Source organism: Metarhizium album (genome assembly GCF_000804445.1).
Source record: "Metarhizium album ARSEF 1941 chromosome Unknown scaffold_3, whole genome shotgun sequence".
Taxonomy (NCBI): domain Eukaryota; kingdom Fungi; phylum Ascomycota; class Sordariomycetes; order Hypocreales; family Clavicipitaceae; genus Metarhizium; species Metarhizium album.
In genome coordinates this window covers 1,254,487-1,269,550 of record NW_024467577.1, presented here as the reverse complement: position 1 = coordinate 1,269,550, position 15,064 = coordinate 1,254,487, and the positions used below count along the sequence as shown (strand labels likewise).

Here is a 15,064-nt window from a genome sequence, read left to right as displayed (position 1 = left end):
GTTCATAATTCCGCATCCACCGCACAACACCACACTCCGCCAAGTCATCATCGGTGGCTCCTCGGACTTCGAGACCGGCTTCGGCCTCTGTAGCTGTCATAACTGCGGCTGCGTCGTCTGTCATCGACGTCATCGAACCTTCCCGCGACATTACCAACCCCACCTCGTCGCCGCGGCCCGGGTGATCTCGAACGAGAACGAGAAGAGTAGGAAGCGTTGGATCTGCTGCGGTATCGAACACCTCCGCCGCCACGGGAAGGAGGGCCTCCTGGAGACCTGGACGGCGAGCGCGACAAAGGTCTGTACACGTCCGATCTGGGGCCGTATCGGCTAGATGGCGAGCCTCGACGACGGCCGCCGCCAGCATTAAATCCTCCTCCACGCCCGGGAGGACCGTTGCCGCCTCGGGGGCCTGACATGGGAATTCGAGGATCAATGTTGGCGCCCCGGCGGGCTGTCGGGGGCGGCGGTGAGAGCTTCCGCCGTGGCAGGACAATAGACACGTTTATGGTGGCCCCGTCAACTTGAGCTTCGTGCATGTGTGAGATTGCGGCTTCTGCATCGGCTTCGTGATCGAATAGGATGTATGCGGTCCCTCGGTTTGTCCCAACTGTACAAGCAAATTAGTGCCAGTTCGGCAAGAGGTTTCCCGCACGAAAAAGGAAGCAAGCGGAAACGCGTACAAGTTCTGTTCATGGGGAGGTCTAGATCCTTGATGGGGCCAAACTGGCCAAACAACTCGTACAGGTGATCTTCGTTAATGTTCTTGGACAAGCGTTCCACGACAATCTGCAGACTAGGTTAGCATGCCGGTTCCAGTAAACAGACGTGCGACGCGTTTCCGAGCCGACCTTTGTGCTTCTCGCCAACGGAGACTCAGTGACCTCTCTGCTATCCCTTACACGGTCTCGACTCCAGCCTTGACCGTCGCTTCCGTATCGTCCATTGCGACGAGGAGGCGGGGTCATGGACCGCGAGGGACTGCGCGAGCCGTAGCGTCGTCGTCGGGGAGAGCGCGAATCGCCAGAGCGGTACGACACGGAGCGCGTGAGGGATCTCTGACGGCCCCGCGAGGGGGATCGAGAACGCGATGCCATGGCACTTGACGTGGAGAGCAGGGCACTTGTTGATAAAGTACACGATGGAAGGGGCTGAAGCTTTTGTCGACGGTGGATCTTGCCATTGGTCGCTGGTGCGGTCATCTGCTCGCAGCTGTCGAGACCGCGCCCAAACCCGCGTTTGGCAGCTGCAAGGCGCCCTCACGTGACCACGGTAACGGCACTCACCTTGCCGAGTGAATTTTCCTCAACGTACGGAGCACAACCACTGCATCCCTCATTATCTCGTTGATCCCACGCCCATGTTTGTGAGTGCGGTTTGAAGATCCATAACTGCGCTCAGCCAATGGACGACTCCATAACCCTCGTACGCGACATTAAGTCCGGACTGTCGACTTGGCGTTGGTACGAGATGGAACAGAACTACGCTGCGGAACAGCGGTTCGTGCTGCCACAATTTTCACGTCTTTATCCTCCCAGTCTTTGTTGACGGGAAATTCCCCATGGTTACTAGGTTTCGCGCATCTGACTCTGTGAATATTATAGCTCGTCACGTTGTCGTCTAGTCAATAACAAATACATCGAAGTCGCCTAGATGTTATTGATGCGTCGAGTGAAACGAGGTGATTTGGCATTTCTCTGTCTTGGAACTATCAACACACACTGGACTCGACTCCGAGTCAAGGCATCTACCTTCGGCAATTAGATCAAGAAGCTCATGTCCTCGATGCACTCTGCAGCCCGACGGCGCAGCCATATTGTGTGGTGGAGCCACATGGGCATTAGTGGGTGCTGTCCAAGATGCGCAGATTGCTCTTGCAAGCCTCCTCATCTCGACCTCTCCGTCGCTCCACCCGACCTTGTCGATTCTGTCGCATAGGGTGGTTAGGTGGCACAAACAAAATAGCGTGGCGTGGCCACGCCGTTTGTTGGTGTGACAGATTCCTTCCCTGTCGCTTGCCGTCATAGATCATGATTTCTTTGGTCGTGCCGATCCTGTTGCTGCGCCGATACAGGTTCCGTTTCGAAGTCGCAGCTGTCTGTCGCACCAAAGAACGGGTGCCACACCACAGTATTTTGGGTGGTAAGTTATGCCGCCTTAATTCTACGCGACAGCAGCTTCGAGTCCTTGATGCACGCCTCATCCTATTTAGCCGCCGCCGCCGCCGCCCAGCCAATGCCGTGACAGTCCCGCATCCTCGGGCTATATGGCTCTTTATGCAACGCTCAACTATGCGCGACATGTACAAATCCACCATGAGCTGCCAACAGACCAAGAAGCACTTGCCTCTTCTACAGAAAACACTACTGCTTGTCCACTTATATTTTTTCGCCTGGAAGCGCGACAAAGATGCTCCACGGGTCACGGCACAGCTCTTATGGTAGTGGACTATCTCTAGCTGTCTCTTAATGCTCAAGACTGAAGGTATCTCGACTGCTTGCAATGCCGTGCAGGCGTTGGTGGGGCGGCCAAGCCTTTCCCACGAGGGAATTGTTCAGGAGCAACGTGTGGGTTTCCAGCACCGCATTCAAATGATATCTGAGAAACCATGACGATTCACACTTTGTATACGTGCGCAAATGGTCATATTGCTAGTTTGAGAGGCGGTGGCCAGTCGGCGTCCCGTCCCGCGTGACTGCCGCCGGTCCCCATATCTAAATACAACTTATCTACCTAAGCGCAACATGGTCCAGCTCAGAATCATCTGATTTCTCCAGCATCATCACGGCGGGAAATTTGGACCAAACCGGACCCGTCAGGGCGAGTCTTGCAACCACCGCGTCAGTTAATGTGAACCAAAGCGGGCTCGTCAGTTGCAGTCTTGGCACCGTCACGTCGGTTGATGTGAACCAAAGCGGGCTCGTCAGTTGCAGTCTCGGCACCGTCACGTCGGTTGATGTGAACCAAAGCGGGCTCGTCAGGTGCAGTCTCGGCACCGTCACGTCGGTTGATGTGCACCAGATCCGACTCGTTTGCTTCCTCTTCTGGCTGGGCCCGGACATGGAAGTTGTTGGAGATGAATTCAGAAAAGTCGTTTGTACCGTCGCTTCCGGGAGAGTCTGCCCGCGGTGCAAGCTCGTCAGGACCTGGCGAGTACAGTGCCATGAAATCGCCCATGTCAGGTGCTGACTCAGCCGGCTCCCAGAGGACGGGTCCTTCTTGGCCGTAGCCGCCAGAAGTCGCCTGCTGAGACTGACTCAGGCCATCGTCCAAGCCAGGTCCGAATCCATTGGGTTCCCCGAAGCCGAGCTCTTGTAGGCCATTGTTGCCGGGAGACTCTAGCTGAGGTTGACTCGGGCCATCGTTCAAGCTAGGTCCGAATCCAATGGGTTCCCCGGAGCCGAGCCCTTGTAGGCCATTGTTGCCGGGAGACTCTAGCTGAGGTTGACTCGGACCATCGTTCAAGCTAGGTCCGAATCCAATGGGTTTCCCGAAGCTGGGCTCTTGCAGGCCATTGTCGCCGGGAGACTCTAGCTGAGGTTGACTCGGGCCATCGTTCAAGCCAGGTCCGAATCCAATGGGTTTCCCGGAGCCGAGCCCTTGTAGGCCATTGTTGCCGGGAGACTCTAGCTGAGGTTGACTCGGGCCATCGTTCAAGCCAGGTTCGGATCCAATGGGTCTCAAGACGCCGCCGGGATTTTGTGGGGCTCCTGAGTTCTCGCCAAGGGGACGTAGGCTATTGTCTCCGGGTGAGTCTGGCAACGGCATAGACTGAGGACGTGGTGGGTTTTGTTCCGGGCCATGAACGGAGCCGGGTCTGGGCTTGGTGGGTCCGCCGGGGCCGGGTCGCCCCGGACGGCCGTTGTCATCTCCTTCGTTTGGAAATCCAGGGCCTTGTACTCCATTCGGGGGTTGAGGGCCGTCACCTGGAAGTTGGGGGCCGTCACTCCCTCCGGTTGGAACTGGAGGGCTTTGTCCACCGGTCGGACCTTGAGAATCTTGTCCACCGATTGGACCTTGAGGGCCTTGTCCACCGATTGGACCTTGAGAATCTTGTCCACCGAACGGACCTTGAGGGCCTTGTCCACCGGTCGGACCTTGAGGGCTTTGTCCGCCGGTCGGACCTTGAGGATCTTGTCCACCGGTCGGACCTTGAGAATCTTGTCCACCGATCGGACCTTGAGGGCCTTGTCCACCGGTCGGACCCAGAGGGCCTTGTCCGCCATCTGGGGATCCCCCCGGAGTTGGGTTGATGTTAGGAACCGGTTTATTTTCCAGACGACTCATGGCTACCTTGCGCATTTCCTTCAATTGACCTGAATTGAATGCATACATGGCGCTAAAACTACAAGACAGCGTCAAGTTAGTCAGTCGTCTCTTCAATAAACGCTCCGGAGAAAGGGGGAAACATACACCGCCTCGGGTTCCATGATGTTTCTAACACCTCCACCGAGCTGACGTTTTTGATTGCCTCCCAAATGTGCCATGCCGAGTGTGTGAGCCAGCTCATGTGCAGCTGTTATCGAAGATCCCTCTAAAGCTCCGCCCTTGTCGCCGCCGCCTTGACGTCTTAGAAGACGGCCGAGGAAGCTTTCCGATAGTCCTCGAGCGCGGTTTCTTCCTCCTGAACAGAATTCATTGTAGCCGGGCAGAGTGTCCATGGCTACGGCGGCTCCGTCCTTCCTCTGTATGGACGCGGCAATGTCCATGCCGGAAGTTGGCATAAGAGCCACGCCCTTGACGCCTGCGCCTTGGTTCGTATCCACGTACAAAATATGGGCGTCGCCCACGTTGCCAAGGTAGATCTTTTCTTTCAACGAATCTATGTCGTTTTCATTTACCAAGCCGGAAGAGCACCGCGGATCCTCGACATGGGTGATCTTTGTGAGCTTGAATGTTATTGACCCTTGGAAGGCCACGTTTATCCTCTCAATCTCGTCCTGACCTGACTTGTCCTTCACGCGGCATATCAGTATGGATGTCTTCAGCCATTCCCCTCGCGTGTGCTCTGTATCTGTAACGGAGGCTTACCGGAGGGAACTTGCCGCATCTGCTGGGGCAGAAGTAGATATAAGTGCCCATGGTGATGTTTTTTCCATCGTCATTGACTCCTTGTCCCTCACCGGGCGAGCCTTGCCCGGGGCCTAGCTGGCGCTCCGTCAGGCTGATCTCCCGGGCACCGCAGCGATGCTCGGCCCCGTCTCTTACAGCTAGGGGGCTGGCTACGGAAGCCGAAGCCATCAGGCCAAGGAGGAAAGCGAGCGACATCACCATGATGACTGCTTCAAGCTATGTGCGGGCAAAGGATATAAGGATATACAGGTGTGGTTCAGCTCGGGCTTGAGAGAAAAATGGATGAACGAAGAAGAAGAGAAGGAAGAAGAGAAGGAAAGGAAAAGAAAAAAGAAAGGACCATAAAACAGATCAGACGAGAAAATAGGGAGAGACAGAACACGGTTCTTTGGACCGAAGGGTTCTGAGTCGAGCGTTCTCATGGCCAGACAAGAGACGGGCTTCTTTAATACAAAATATCGGCGTGACAGGAGAAGGACCCAAGTGCCATAGGGTCCAAGGTCATGCAGAGGGAGAAGGATCATCCATGCTACCTACACACTATTTACTGTCCGGGCATCTCATCTTGTCGGACATGTCAGTGAAAGCGCCAGGGCGCAGCCGCCCAGCAAGTTCTTGGCTTTGCCGACCCCCTCGTGGCTGAGGGAATGTCGAAAAGACCCATCTCGAGGTTTCAAGATTGACAGGAGTGACCTGGTCTCGGGTGGCTGATATAGGGTGGGATAGCGCGAAATTTATGCCTCTTGTGAGTACGCCCTGTTCGCGTGAGGAGAGGACAAGGAGCAGAAGCAGAAGCAGAGGCAGAGGAAGACGCTTCAGCTATTCCCGGGGGCCAGGGACCGCTGCCGGCACAGGCACAGTCTTGGAGATGCCGCAGTCTCGACGCCGGCGGCTATGCCTCCATCTCAGATGTCCCTGCTGCTGTCAAAGGAAAAAGGGGGCTGGTGGCGTCGTCGGAGAAAATATCACTGAACAAGCTTGTGGGTACGCGGGCACAAGGATTGATATTAAGCCGTAACAAAGTCTCCGGAAACCATGTACATGATATTAAACGCAAACCGTGCAGGGCGGGGGACCCCGTTCCGCCACGGTTACGCAATTCGGCGGGCAAATCGACGGGCGTGGAACTCAGTGTACCGTTGGAAACACGGGGCCGGAAATGAATCGAGACAGAGGGCGAGCTGGAGCTGGAGCTGGAGCTGGAGCTTCATGCACGCAACCGAAGGCGCATGATGCGGCCGGCTGGCTGCAACCACACGAGTCAACAAGTCTGAAACAAAACAGCAGAGCGGAAGGTGGCGGGCAATTACCAAAAGACCAACTGGTCCTGGCCGTAATGTGCCCTCGAGGGAAAAATGTCGCGACACGACACTCAAGCAGCCGGGTTTCAGATCTGGCCTGATCATTGTGGTTGACTGGTCTTGATGGATTGCTCCTGCCGAATGCGGTTGGTCTGACATGGCCTTTGCCTTGGCGAGGCGAGCGCTTACCTACCCCAACGTGCGCGTCGTGGCTCCACTCCAGTTCACGTGCTCTGGAGCCCAGGCTGGGTGCTGGGTCCCAGGTCCGGGGCTCCTTTGTGCTTCTTGACTCTGCATCATGGCGCGCCCCTTTATCCAACGCACTGACGGGCGAGTCATCTGGATTCTGGGCCTCGGGGCTCGATTCAACAGAAGCGCCGTGCAACGCGGCGTCGACGAGTTGGTCATGCCTTGCACTCGGCCCGTTGACGTGTTCCGTGGCTCCGGGCGGACGGACCGGGACATCATGATTCGGCGACATCATCACCATCGCCTAGCTCGTTTCATGGGGTCCCGCCATGGATTATGCGTCGAAGCTACTCCGTGCCGGCGCCACGTCGTCTCGACTCTCAACAATGCACCGGCCGGCTGACGAACACTGCTGCTCAGCCTCAGGCCTAGGCGTTTCGTGCACGACTCTCTAGCCAACCGTGGCTCCACCTTGGAGTTGCGGTTGACTCGCCGAGTTTGTTCAAGCATGGAGGCATCAAGTTTCAAGACGGTGAAGCTGGTCGCATCTGATTGGCCCGAGAGGCAAGAGCCGAGGCTATCAACCAACCACCAAGTTACAACTCACAACCCACCTGGGACCTATCGCAGCACCCAGCGACTCGAATAAAGGCCACACGGCGACGCAATCACGAGCCGTTTCGACTGTTGAACCGACTTCTTGCTCCAAGCCCGCTTACTCCGGCTCTGGCCATGGTAATGAAAGCGAGGCGGCAAGGTTCAGCTTTGCTTGCACCTGGCCAACGCTCAACGGAGCACCATGCACAAGCCAAGCCAGAGACAGACAAGATACAAGAAGACGCAAAATACTATTCAATACAAGTAGAACAGCTACAGTCTCCTTGTTTGCACAACACAGCAACTGTGATCAGACAGAGCACCCCGTGTTCCCCCAGCCCGCGTGTGCAGAAGCCTATACATGCGCAGTCACGGTTTCTCACTTCAGCAACAGGTTAACAGGGCTCTCCGCAAGCTTGGCTGACCAAACCAAGACTTGCAACACGGTAGACCACAGCTCCGACTTGCCCGCCTCTGCCGGGTTCTTCTCGCTTCCTTTGTCACACGGCCACGAGACACGTCCCAAGCGGACTTGCTGCCTCAACCAGACGTTTCCGCCATGTCGTCCTTGCGAAAATCCAAGGCTCCCGCTGAAGTGTGTTTATCAGATTTGACTTGAGCTGCTGCTCCAGACACTCTGTTGAGTCCTCGCCACAGCCTTGAGGTGTGACACTCAGGGCGGGCCTAAGCAGCTAGACAAGAGACCGCACCTTCGCTCATGCTCGCGGGCCCAGATGTCTATCCAGCGTCTGATGAAATCCCCCGTGCCAGGCATAAATACCCACGGCAGCCACGTCCTCGCTGGTCGCCGGCAGCCCAGTCGACGCGAAAATCAAAACGCCTCCAAAATGCTTCTAAAAAAGCCCAGGCTATATGCGTCCACGGCCGACCTCGATCCCGGCCCAACGCCTCGGCTTCTGATGAAAATACAGAAGGAAAAAAAAAAAAAACCCCCTCTCGCTTTTGATCCATGCAGAATTTAAACTTGGAAAAATCAGATGGTGAAATACAGGGACGCCGTGATTGGCTCCTTGGCACCGGTTTTCGTCTACTCTCGGCTTCTCGGCATGTTGTTGTGCTGTTATTTTTGGTTCGACTTTGCGAATGACCGCGGCTGGCCATGCTCGGCTGTTGTTCGAGCATCTTTCTCGAATCTCTGGGGATCCATTGCTAGCCAACTGGCTAGCAGGTCGTGGGCTTTTTTTCCCAGACGGTGATACTAGTCTACACCTTGGGGAAGCTGCCTAGGAATTAGGCAAACACGCAAATAAGTAAAGACGTGTTGCACGTCGGACGAGGCGAGTGCAATCCGTGACCCTCTTGACGCGTCCTGTCCTGGCTCGAGATGGCCCGCGGTGAGGAAGGCAACGGCGATATTCCTAGCTGGAGGGATCGTTGAAAGGGGGGCTTCTTCGGTGGGTGCCAGTTTGGAGGTCCAACGGGCCGGATCTCCTTGAAGCCGTACACAGTTCCCTGGTACGGCGTCTTTGGCGCCAGGGAGAGACGTTCAATTTGAATCCCTCGGTCTCGTGTCCCTGGTTCTTGTAAAGCTGCACACGCTGATTGTCCAACGCGTCACGGCGAGTCGGCGTCATTCCGGGCAGCGGTGAGGGCTCCACGGGTCTGGCGTGACCTTTTTCCTTGCAGGGAGGGGGAGAGAGAGAGGAAGGGGATAGATGAGGAAATAGCACACAGGGTCGTGGATCATGCTCGTACTGTTCATCAGTTCGCCCCTCAGTCACGCGTTGCGTGTCGCGAGAGGCAACAATACTCCCCCCTGACCCCCCGCCCAATGGCCCAGTTGATGAGCCGTGGCGATTAATAGATTGTCACGCCCGTCAGATGAGCCACACAGGTGGCGTGGTGGGTGAGCTTGGCGAAGAAGGCCTCGACCAAACTCACAATGAGGCCGTCCTCGGAGCCCATGAGCACCTGGCCGCCTGTCCGCTGCGAGCGGTACTCGTGGAGGACTCTGTGGCCATGCTTGAGGAGGCGTATGGCGGCAATAATTTCGCCCCGGATCATCTGCTCGGTCAGCCGGTGTGTTTTGTAAAGCACGTGCGCTCGGCCCATGACGGACACGTCTAGGCAGGCCGCTTACCTCGATGGTGACGAAGACGACGCACGAAAGGAGGTGGGAGAGGGGGTGTTTCGGGGTCCGCTGGATGTCGAGAGCGGCCTTGATGGCCATGTTGTGGTGGTGCAGGGCGTATATGCCCAGGTTGTGCCTGTCCACGGCTCCCTGGCCGCCGCCCGGGTCGACGGGATTGAGAAAGAGCTCGTGGTACGACGACAGGGAGATGAGGGCGTGCCAGATGCCGGGCTCTGCGTGGGCGATGCGGAGGATCCTCGTCGTCCACAGCTCCTCGACGAAGAACTCGGAGACATGGGCCAGCGTTCGCTCGCGGAACATCTGACCGGCTCGGAGCTCGTCCTGGGACGGCGGCGGCAGAGGGCACGACGACAGCGGCATCGCCCGGCTCGACGGGGACGCGGCCTGGGCGGCGTAGCCGTCGCATCTGCGGCCGGTCGAGGTGCCTGTGCCGTGTGGGTTTGGCTGGTTAGCTGGTGTTTCTGCAACGAGGCCGCTTTGCGTGTGTTGCGGCCGAGGATGGAATGGGGCATGCCGTCTCACATCGCGAGCAGAACGGCCGCGCCTCGTCGCACTTGATTCTCCGCGCTGGATTCACGGCGTCAGCATCTATCCGTCTATCCGTCTATCCATCCATCCTCCCCTCGGCTGCCGGGAGGGAGGGGGCGGGGGAAGCGCCAACCTCTACGTCGCCGTGTTAGCATCCGCTTGCCAAGCCGCAAAGAGCGACGATATACCCCGACTTACTTGCATGTTTGGCATCCCGTCCTGACCTTGGGGGCCTTGGCACGCTTCCTCTGACCGGGCTTGACGCGAGTCATGGTGTGGTGATGCAGCGGGACAACGAGGAAGCGGAGAGTCCACGGACAAAGGAAAGGGCGGAAGAAAAGAAAAAAGAAAAAAAGAAGACGACAAGAGGGCTGGCTGGTGGTGATGACGCTTCAAGCGACATATACGCATGGGTGAGCGACAGGCCCGTGGAGATATAGCCGATTCGATTCAATGCATCGTCTCCGTATCCCGTCCTATACTTCTCCAACACCAACATGCCATCTCTCAGCAGGGCTGATGATGCTATATGAATGAACCCGTGGCCGGTCTATACGATGAAACGAATCACATCTGCCGTGTCTCCACAGACCCTCCAGTGTCCACTACTCATCTTGCGGCGCCCATGTCTGCTCGCACTAAGTCGTCTGTTGTTTCACATAGGCCATGTTGGAAAGGCTAGAAGAAAATGGGCTATTCCACCGGGGCTTAGGCTTCGCGACTAACTGCCTACGTCACAGGCAAGCTAGGCGTACTAGACACATGGATGGATGGCTTCTTTGGGACCATGGAACCTTTGAATTTTTGAACTTGCTCCCTAGGGATGGGATAGCCAGTAGCCACGACCGGCGGGCTGGTTCTCGCACTCGCCCCAGCGCCGGGCTAAGGGATTCAACCAGACGGTAGGCCCAGTGTTTCGTCAGGGCTCCTTGTCTCGGGGGCACGTTGGCCCGTTGGCCCGGGACTCGAGTGCGACTCTGTTGTAACTTGTGAGCCGGCATCTGGTATCTCCATGCGCGCTGCGACCCGGGGCCAGCCGCATCCGTAGTGTACATGCGCAGCGGGCAGACTTCCCGCCTCGAATCAAATGCCAACTGCCAAACGTCAGAGGCACGGAGGCCCCTTGCCTTGTCGCTTGGCACGATTGCGCTGCCGTCGCCCCGAGGCTCGTGAGTCGTGAGTCGTGGGCGTCAACGCGACGCAGCAGAGGGCCGTGAAGCCGGCGGGAACTCAGATGAACCTGCTCGAGGCAGTAGTACATGGCCTGTGCTGCGTAGAAGACTGTAGTCTGTGGACATGGTTCAACCTGCGTCTTGTTTCTTTTATCCTTGCCGACGCTCCCTTGTTTGTGACTATTTCCAACGAGGAACCCTGGCCACGGGTCAGGGTTAGGGTTCGCGATAGGCAGTAGCCACTTGCTAGCTGCAACACAAACCGGCAAGCGTCGCTCGCCTCGCCCTGTTACTACGTAGCGCCAAGTCGATGGTTCAGACAAATGATATCGGCATATTTTGCCCAATTTCCCTCGGACGGTACCTAAGCCATTTAGAGGCATCTGCACGGCGTCCTAGGCCCCCCTGCTTGAGCAAGATACGTCAATACTTGGGGCTAGGCACGACTTTATACTGGGCAGGGGTCTGGTCGGTGGTAATGGAGAAGAGAGACCCTCGGGACCTGAATTATAACCACGAAAAAGGCACACGTACCACAACAAAACCGTGTCCACCCCGCCGGAGTGGCGCTCTTTTGTCAACGGGGCTATCGGCGTCGAGCCATCTCCGCACGATTTCCCCAAAGCAGTTAGGGAAGCAAAGGCCTACTCCGGATGGCGTTGCCGATGAATTGCTGGGGACTCCGCTGGGGACTCCGCTGCTCTCCTCTGAGTGAGTCCTCTCCCATGTGTTTTGATCGTTGCGCAGCCATGAGCCTACGCCCGAATCGGCAGGCCAGTAATAACTCACCAGTCCACGCTCCATGTCTGCTTGTTTGTTGGACTTTACACAGCCCCGATTGCCACCGTAGTGATCTTCTTTTGCTTCTTCCTTTTCGGTTTTCCCAGACGCGTCTAGCGACGGTAGGCCTCGGACGTGGCCACGGTCGTGCCCCGGCCGCAGTTGGGGGGAAAGAGACCATGTACGGCCTCCCCCATGATTTGATTGCTCAATTACGGCGTAGTCCGAACTGAAATACCGCCGCCGGTGAGTTATGGGGCCGCGTCGTTAAAGTTTGCCTTGTGCCGTGGTACGGCACGGCTTGTCCTTCTAGCTTCCCGCCGCGCCATGCATGCAGCCCACGCTTGTGTCGCAGCGAGCGGCGTTTACGCGCCAATTCAAGTCCCAAGTCCCAAGTGAAATTGCACGGACTGTGCCATTGCCCCGGCCGCGTACACGATACGTGCTTGGGCACGTGGCACCCGCGAGAGCACGGGTCCCGGCGACTCGCTGCCCTCTTCGCCACCGACCCCAGCATCGATCGCTTTGTGCCGAGAACCAACGCCATCGGGTATTTCTGCCTCACCTGATTGCTCCGTCTTCTCCCGGGTCCGTCTGTCCCCGCCAGCCAAGTTCCCACCTTGTCCGTTCTTCCGACGGTAAATAAGTTGGACTCCCGTGGCGGCTGCGTCGCCTCCCGGCGCCTACACGTGCCGAACCCAATAATAGCGCGACCGGGCTCACGAATTGCCTGCTTGTTTTCCTCCGCTCCCCCCGATTGCTAGGCCCAGTTCAGCCCAGCACTGAGACTGAGACGACTTGGTGCGTTGGTCCAGTCCAACGATGCCGCTTTGGCCAGGGACTTCGCGTAGCATCGAGCGAGTGCCGTCGTCGCTCTATGCCTTGTACAGACGTATTTGCAAGCCTATCAATGATGACGTGGCTCTCGCTCGATTTCTCTTCACCTGTAGAGTGCCATCTGCTACTCGTCTATTAGATGGCGAGGCCCCAGCGAGCCTTTAGTAGCGGGGCGGGCCACGAGTATACCGTGTCGTAGTTACCTAGTAGTCGCTCCGTACTTGCTCTCCACGTCAACATGGACCATGGTCGAGTCCCAGGCTTCATCCGGCAACGTGCCGACATGACGCCCTCGCCTGCGCTGCGACAACACCTCGAGGCCGAGCCGAGCCTCACAGACCTAGCCCCAAATGCCGGCAGGAGAAAACCGGCCAGAAAAAAGTGCAACAAGTCCCTTTGCGGCGTGCACAAGGCCCGCCGCCAGGAGTCGCGTTCGAGTCCGTGGATGCGTCGTGTTTTGCCGCCGGCGCCGCGTTGCCGTCCTAAGCAGAGGCAGGCAGGCAGTGACTGACGAGCGGGCTGCTCCTTGACTCGGCTGGACTTGCTGCACGGGGTTCATTGTACCAAGGGCTCAGTCGCAGCGTGTGTGAGGGAGGGCTCACAGCAAAAGACTCAATCCACGTAGTCAATATCCGTGTGGTCTCGAGGTCGTTGGTTCTCCCGTCGAAGGGACCCCAGATGTCAGCGTGTAGCCTTGGCCTGGGTGACTGAGGCTGATGCCTCAGGCTTTCGTGCCAAGCTGTTTAGAGCCAGAGTGCATCGCAGCTCTTGAGTCTTGACCGCAAGTTCTGTGCAACGTTCTATTTCATTTATTCATCGTTTACTAGCTGCCACCGGCCACGGCTGCCGCGGCGAGTTCCTGCGAGTGCCAGTCGTGTGGCCAAACGTGGCCGTTTCCAGAATCGCAGCTTGCCGTGCTTCAGCGGCGATTCATGCCATGGCTCGGCGCTGCCAAAACGCTGTGAGCTTGGCAAGTTCCGTATTACACGGAACTCATGGTCAGAAGCCCCAACCACATGACTTGGCTGCAGTGCAGAAAGGTTGCAGCTATCACGCATTATAATGCCCTTATAGCCTAACATATCTTAACCCTTTTGTGCCTTACTTATCTAGTCAGGTTACACACAGGTAATCTTCTTGTATCTTGTTGGCCAGGTCCTTTAGATTAAGTAACCAAGCATCTTTAAGACTAATATGCGCTAAGCTCTAGTCATAGAAACCAGTCCTCTCTGCAGGACGTTCATGCTTCGAAGCCGCAAAAGTTAAAAGTTGTGGCGTGGATTACATGCCCATGCCGCCAAGAGCCATGTTTGCTTGGCATGGATGGCCATAAATGTAAGACGAGGTGGGACAGCGCGTGTCATCTTGAGCAATCCTGAGGTGTCGTCATGCAAGTAGTATCATGACAGGCCACATAATGAGGGCCAGTCACGAAGATTAGAGCTTGGAGCGAAGACTCACATGAGCATATGATATCGCACACTGTCGAGGTTCTGAATTCCTCACTCTGAAGGACTAGACTAGCAAGAGCTATGTACAAGAAGAGGCCTCCTGCGTGTGTAAGCCTAGCATAGATGACGGAAGGCATTATATTAGGGGTTAATGCTATGTGCCTTTGTTGTGTTCCAGTCGCTGACTCGCCTCAAGCCACGATCAATTTTTCCACCCACAATACTCCACACATTAACCTTCGTAGCTGCGAATAAATACAGCTGGCTGCTTTCCTCAAATATTGGCAACACATGCCACCAAAAGTGAATGCTTGACCTGAGCTATCCTACCTCTTTATCCCTTTACAACCTATGAGCCCCTATCTGTACAATGATACACAACGTCGCCATTACATCGGCCGCTCTGTTTGCCGTCTTGGCATCAGCAGCAGCAACTATTGACAAGAGGATTGTCGGCGGAGTGGCTGCTAAGGAGGGTGAATTCCGATACATAGTTGCCATTTATGACGAGAAAGGCGACCGTTTTTGTGCAGGCACTTTGTTGAATGAGAGGTCTGTTGTTACTGCTGCTCATTGCGTTGACAAAGCTCATCATGTAAAGGCAGGAACCCTGGTAAGTTTACTTTGGTTTTTGTCACCGTTATTTCCGTCGCCCCTACGAGCCCTGGTGCCTTAGGTGCAAAGTGATGGAATCTTTACCAGCGGCAGGAGGCTAACAAATCTGCAGAATCATAAGGCCTGCGGGGTGACTGTAAAGGTTGCATCGGGAAAGAAGCACCCAAATTACAAAAGCAACGCTCTCCATGACATTGGCATGTTGAAACTAGTTTCTGCGATTCAAGAGAGCGATAGGATTGTCTTTGCAAAACCGTCTCCAAAAGGTCCCATTCCCCTGGCCAGTTCTACTGCAATAGTTGCCGGCTGGTAAGTGCTATTCAGGCTAGCACGACAGAATGTGCTGAGAAACAAGATGACCAACTAGCTAGCAAGGGGCCTGACAATCCCATTCGACGGGACTCCTAA

At 56.3% G+C, this 15,064-nt stretch overlaps 4 protein-coding genes across 4 annotated transcripts; 1 reads left to right on the top strand and 3 right to left on the bottom strand.

Annotated features, from left to right (window-relative positions):
• Window positions 1–47: 47 nt before the first annotated feature.
• Window positions 48–1,097, bottom strand: MAM_02147 (Nucleotide-binding, alpha-beta plait; the record flags this gene model as incomplete). Its single annotated transcript, XM_040820946.1, has 3 exons — window positions 48–610; window positions 684–789; window positions 903–1,097. The coding sequence occupies 3 exons, from the start codon at window positions 1,095–1,097 to the stop codon at window positions 48–50; spliced, it is 864 nt and encodes a 287-aa protein (XP_040681289.1).
• A 1,744-nt stretch (window positions 1,098–2,841) lies between these two features.
• Window positions 2,842–5,274, bottom strand: MAM_02146 (Metallopeptidase, catalytic domain protein; the record flags this gene model as incomplete). The annotated part of the gene is made up of 5 exons (XM_040820945.1): window positions 2,842–3,736; window positions 3,808–4,226; window positions 4,294–4,345; window positions 4,414–4,955; window positions 5,032–5,274. The coding sequence occupies 5 exons, from the start codon at window positions 5,272–5,274 to the stop codon at window positions 2,842–2,844; spliced, it is 2,151 nt and encodes a 716-aa protein (XP_040681288.1).
• A 3,704-nt stretch (window positions 5,275–8,978) lies between these two features.
• Window positions 8,979–10,073, bottom strand: MAM_02145 (C6 zinc finger domain protein; the record flags this gene model as incomplete). The annotated part of the gene is made up of 3 exons (XM_040820944.1): window positions 8,979–9,185; window positions 9,262–9,679; window positions 10,000–10,073. The coding sequence occupies 3 exons, from the start codon at window positions 10,071–10,073 to the stop codon at window positions 8,979–8,981; spliced, it is 699 nt and encodes a 232-aa protein (XP_040681287.1).
• A 4,338-nt stretch (window positions 10,074–14,411) lies between these two features.
• Window positions 14,412–15,064, top strand: MAM_02144 (Peptidase cysteine/serine, trypsin-like protein; the record flags this gene model as incomplete). The annotated part of the gene is made up of 3 exons (XM_040820943.1): window positions 14,412–14,654; window positions 14,769–14,965; window positions 15,028–15,064. The coding sequence occupies 3 exons, from the start codon at window positions 14,412–14,414 to the stop codon at window positions 15,062–15,064; spliced, it is 477 nt and encodes a 158-aa protein (XP_040681286.1).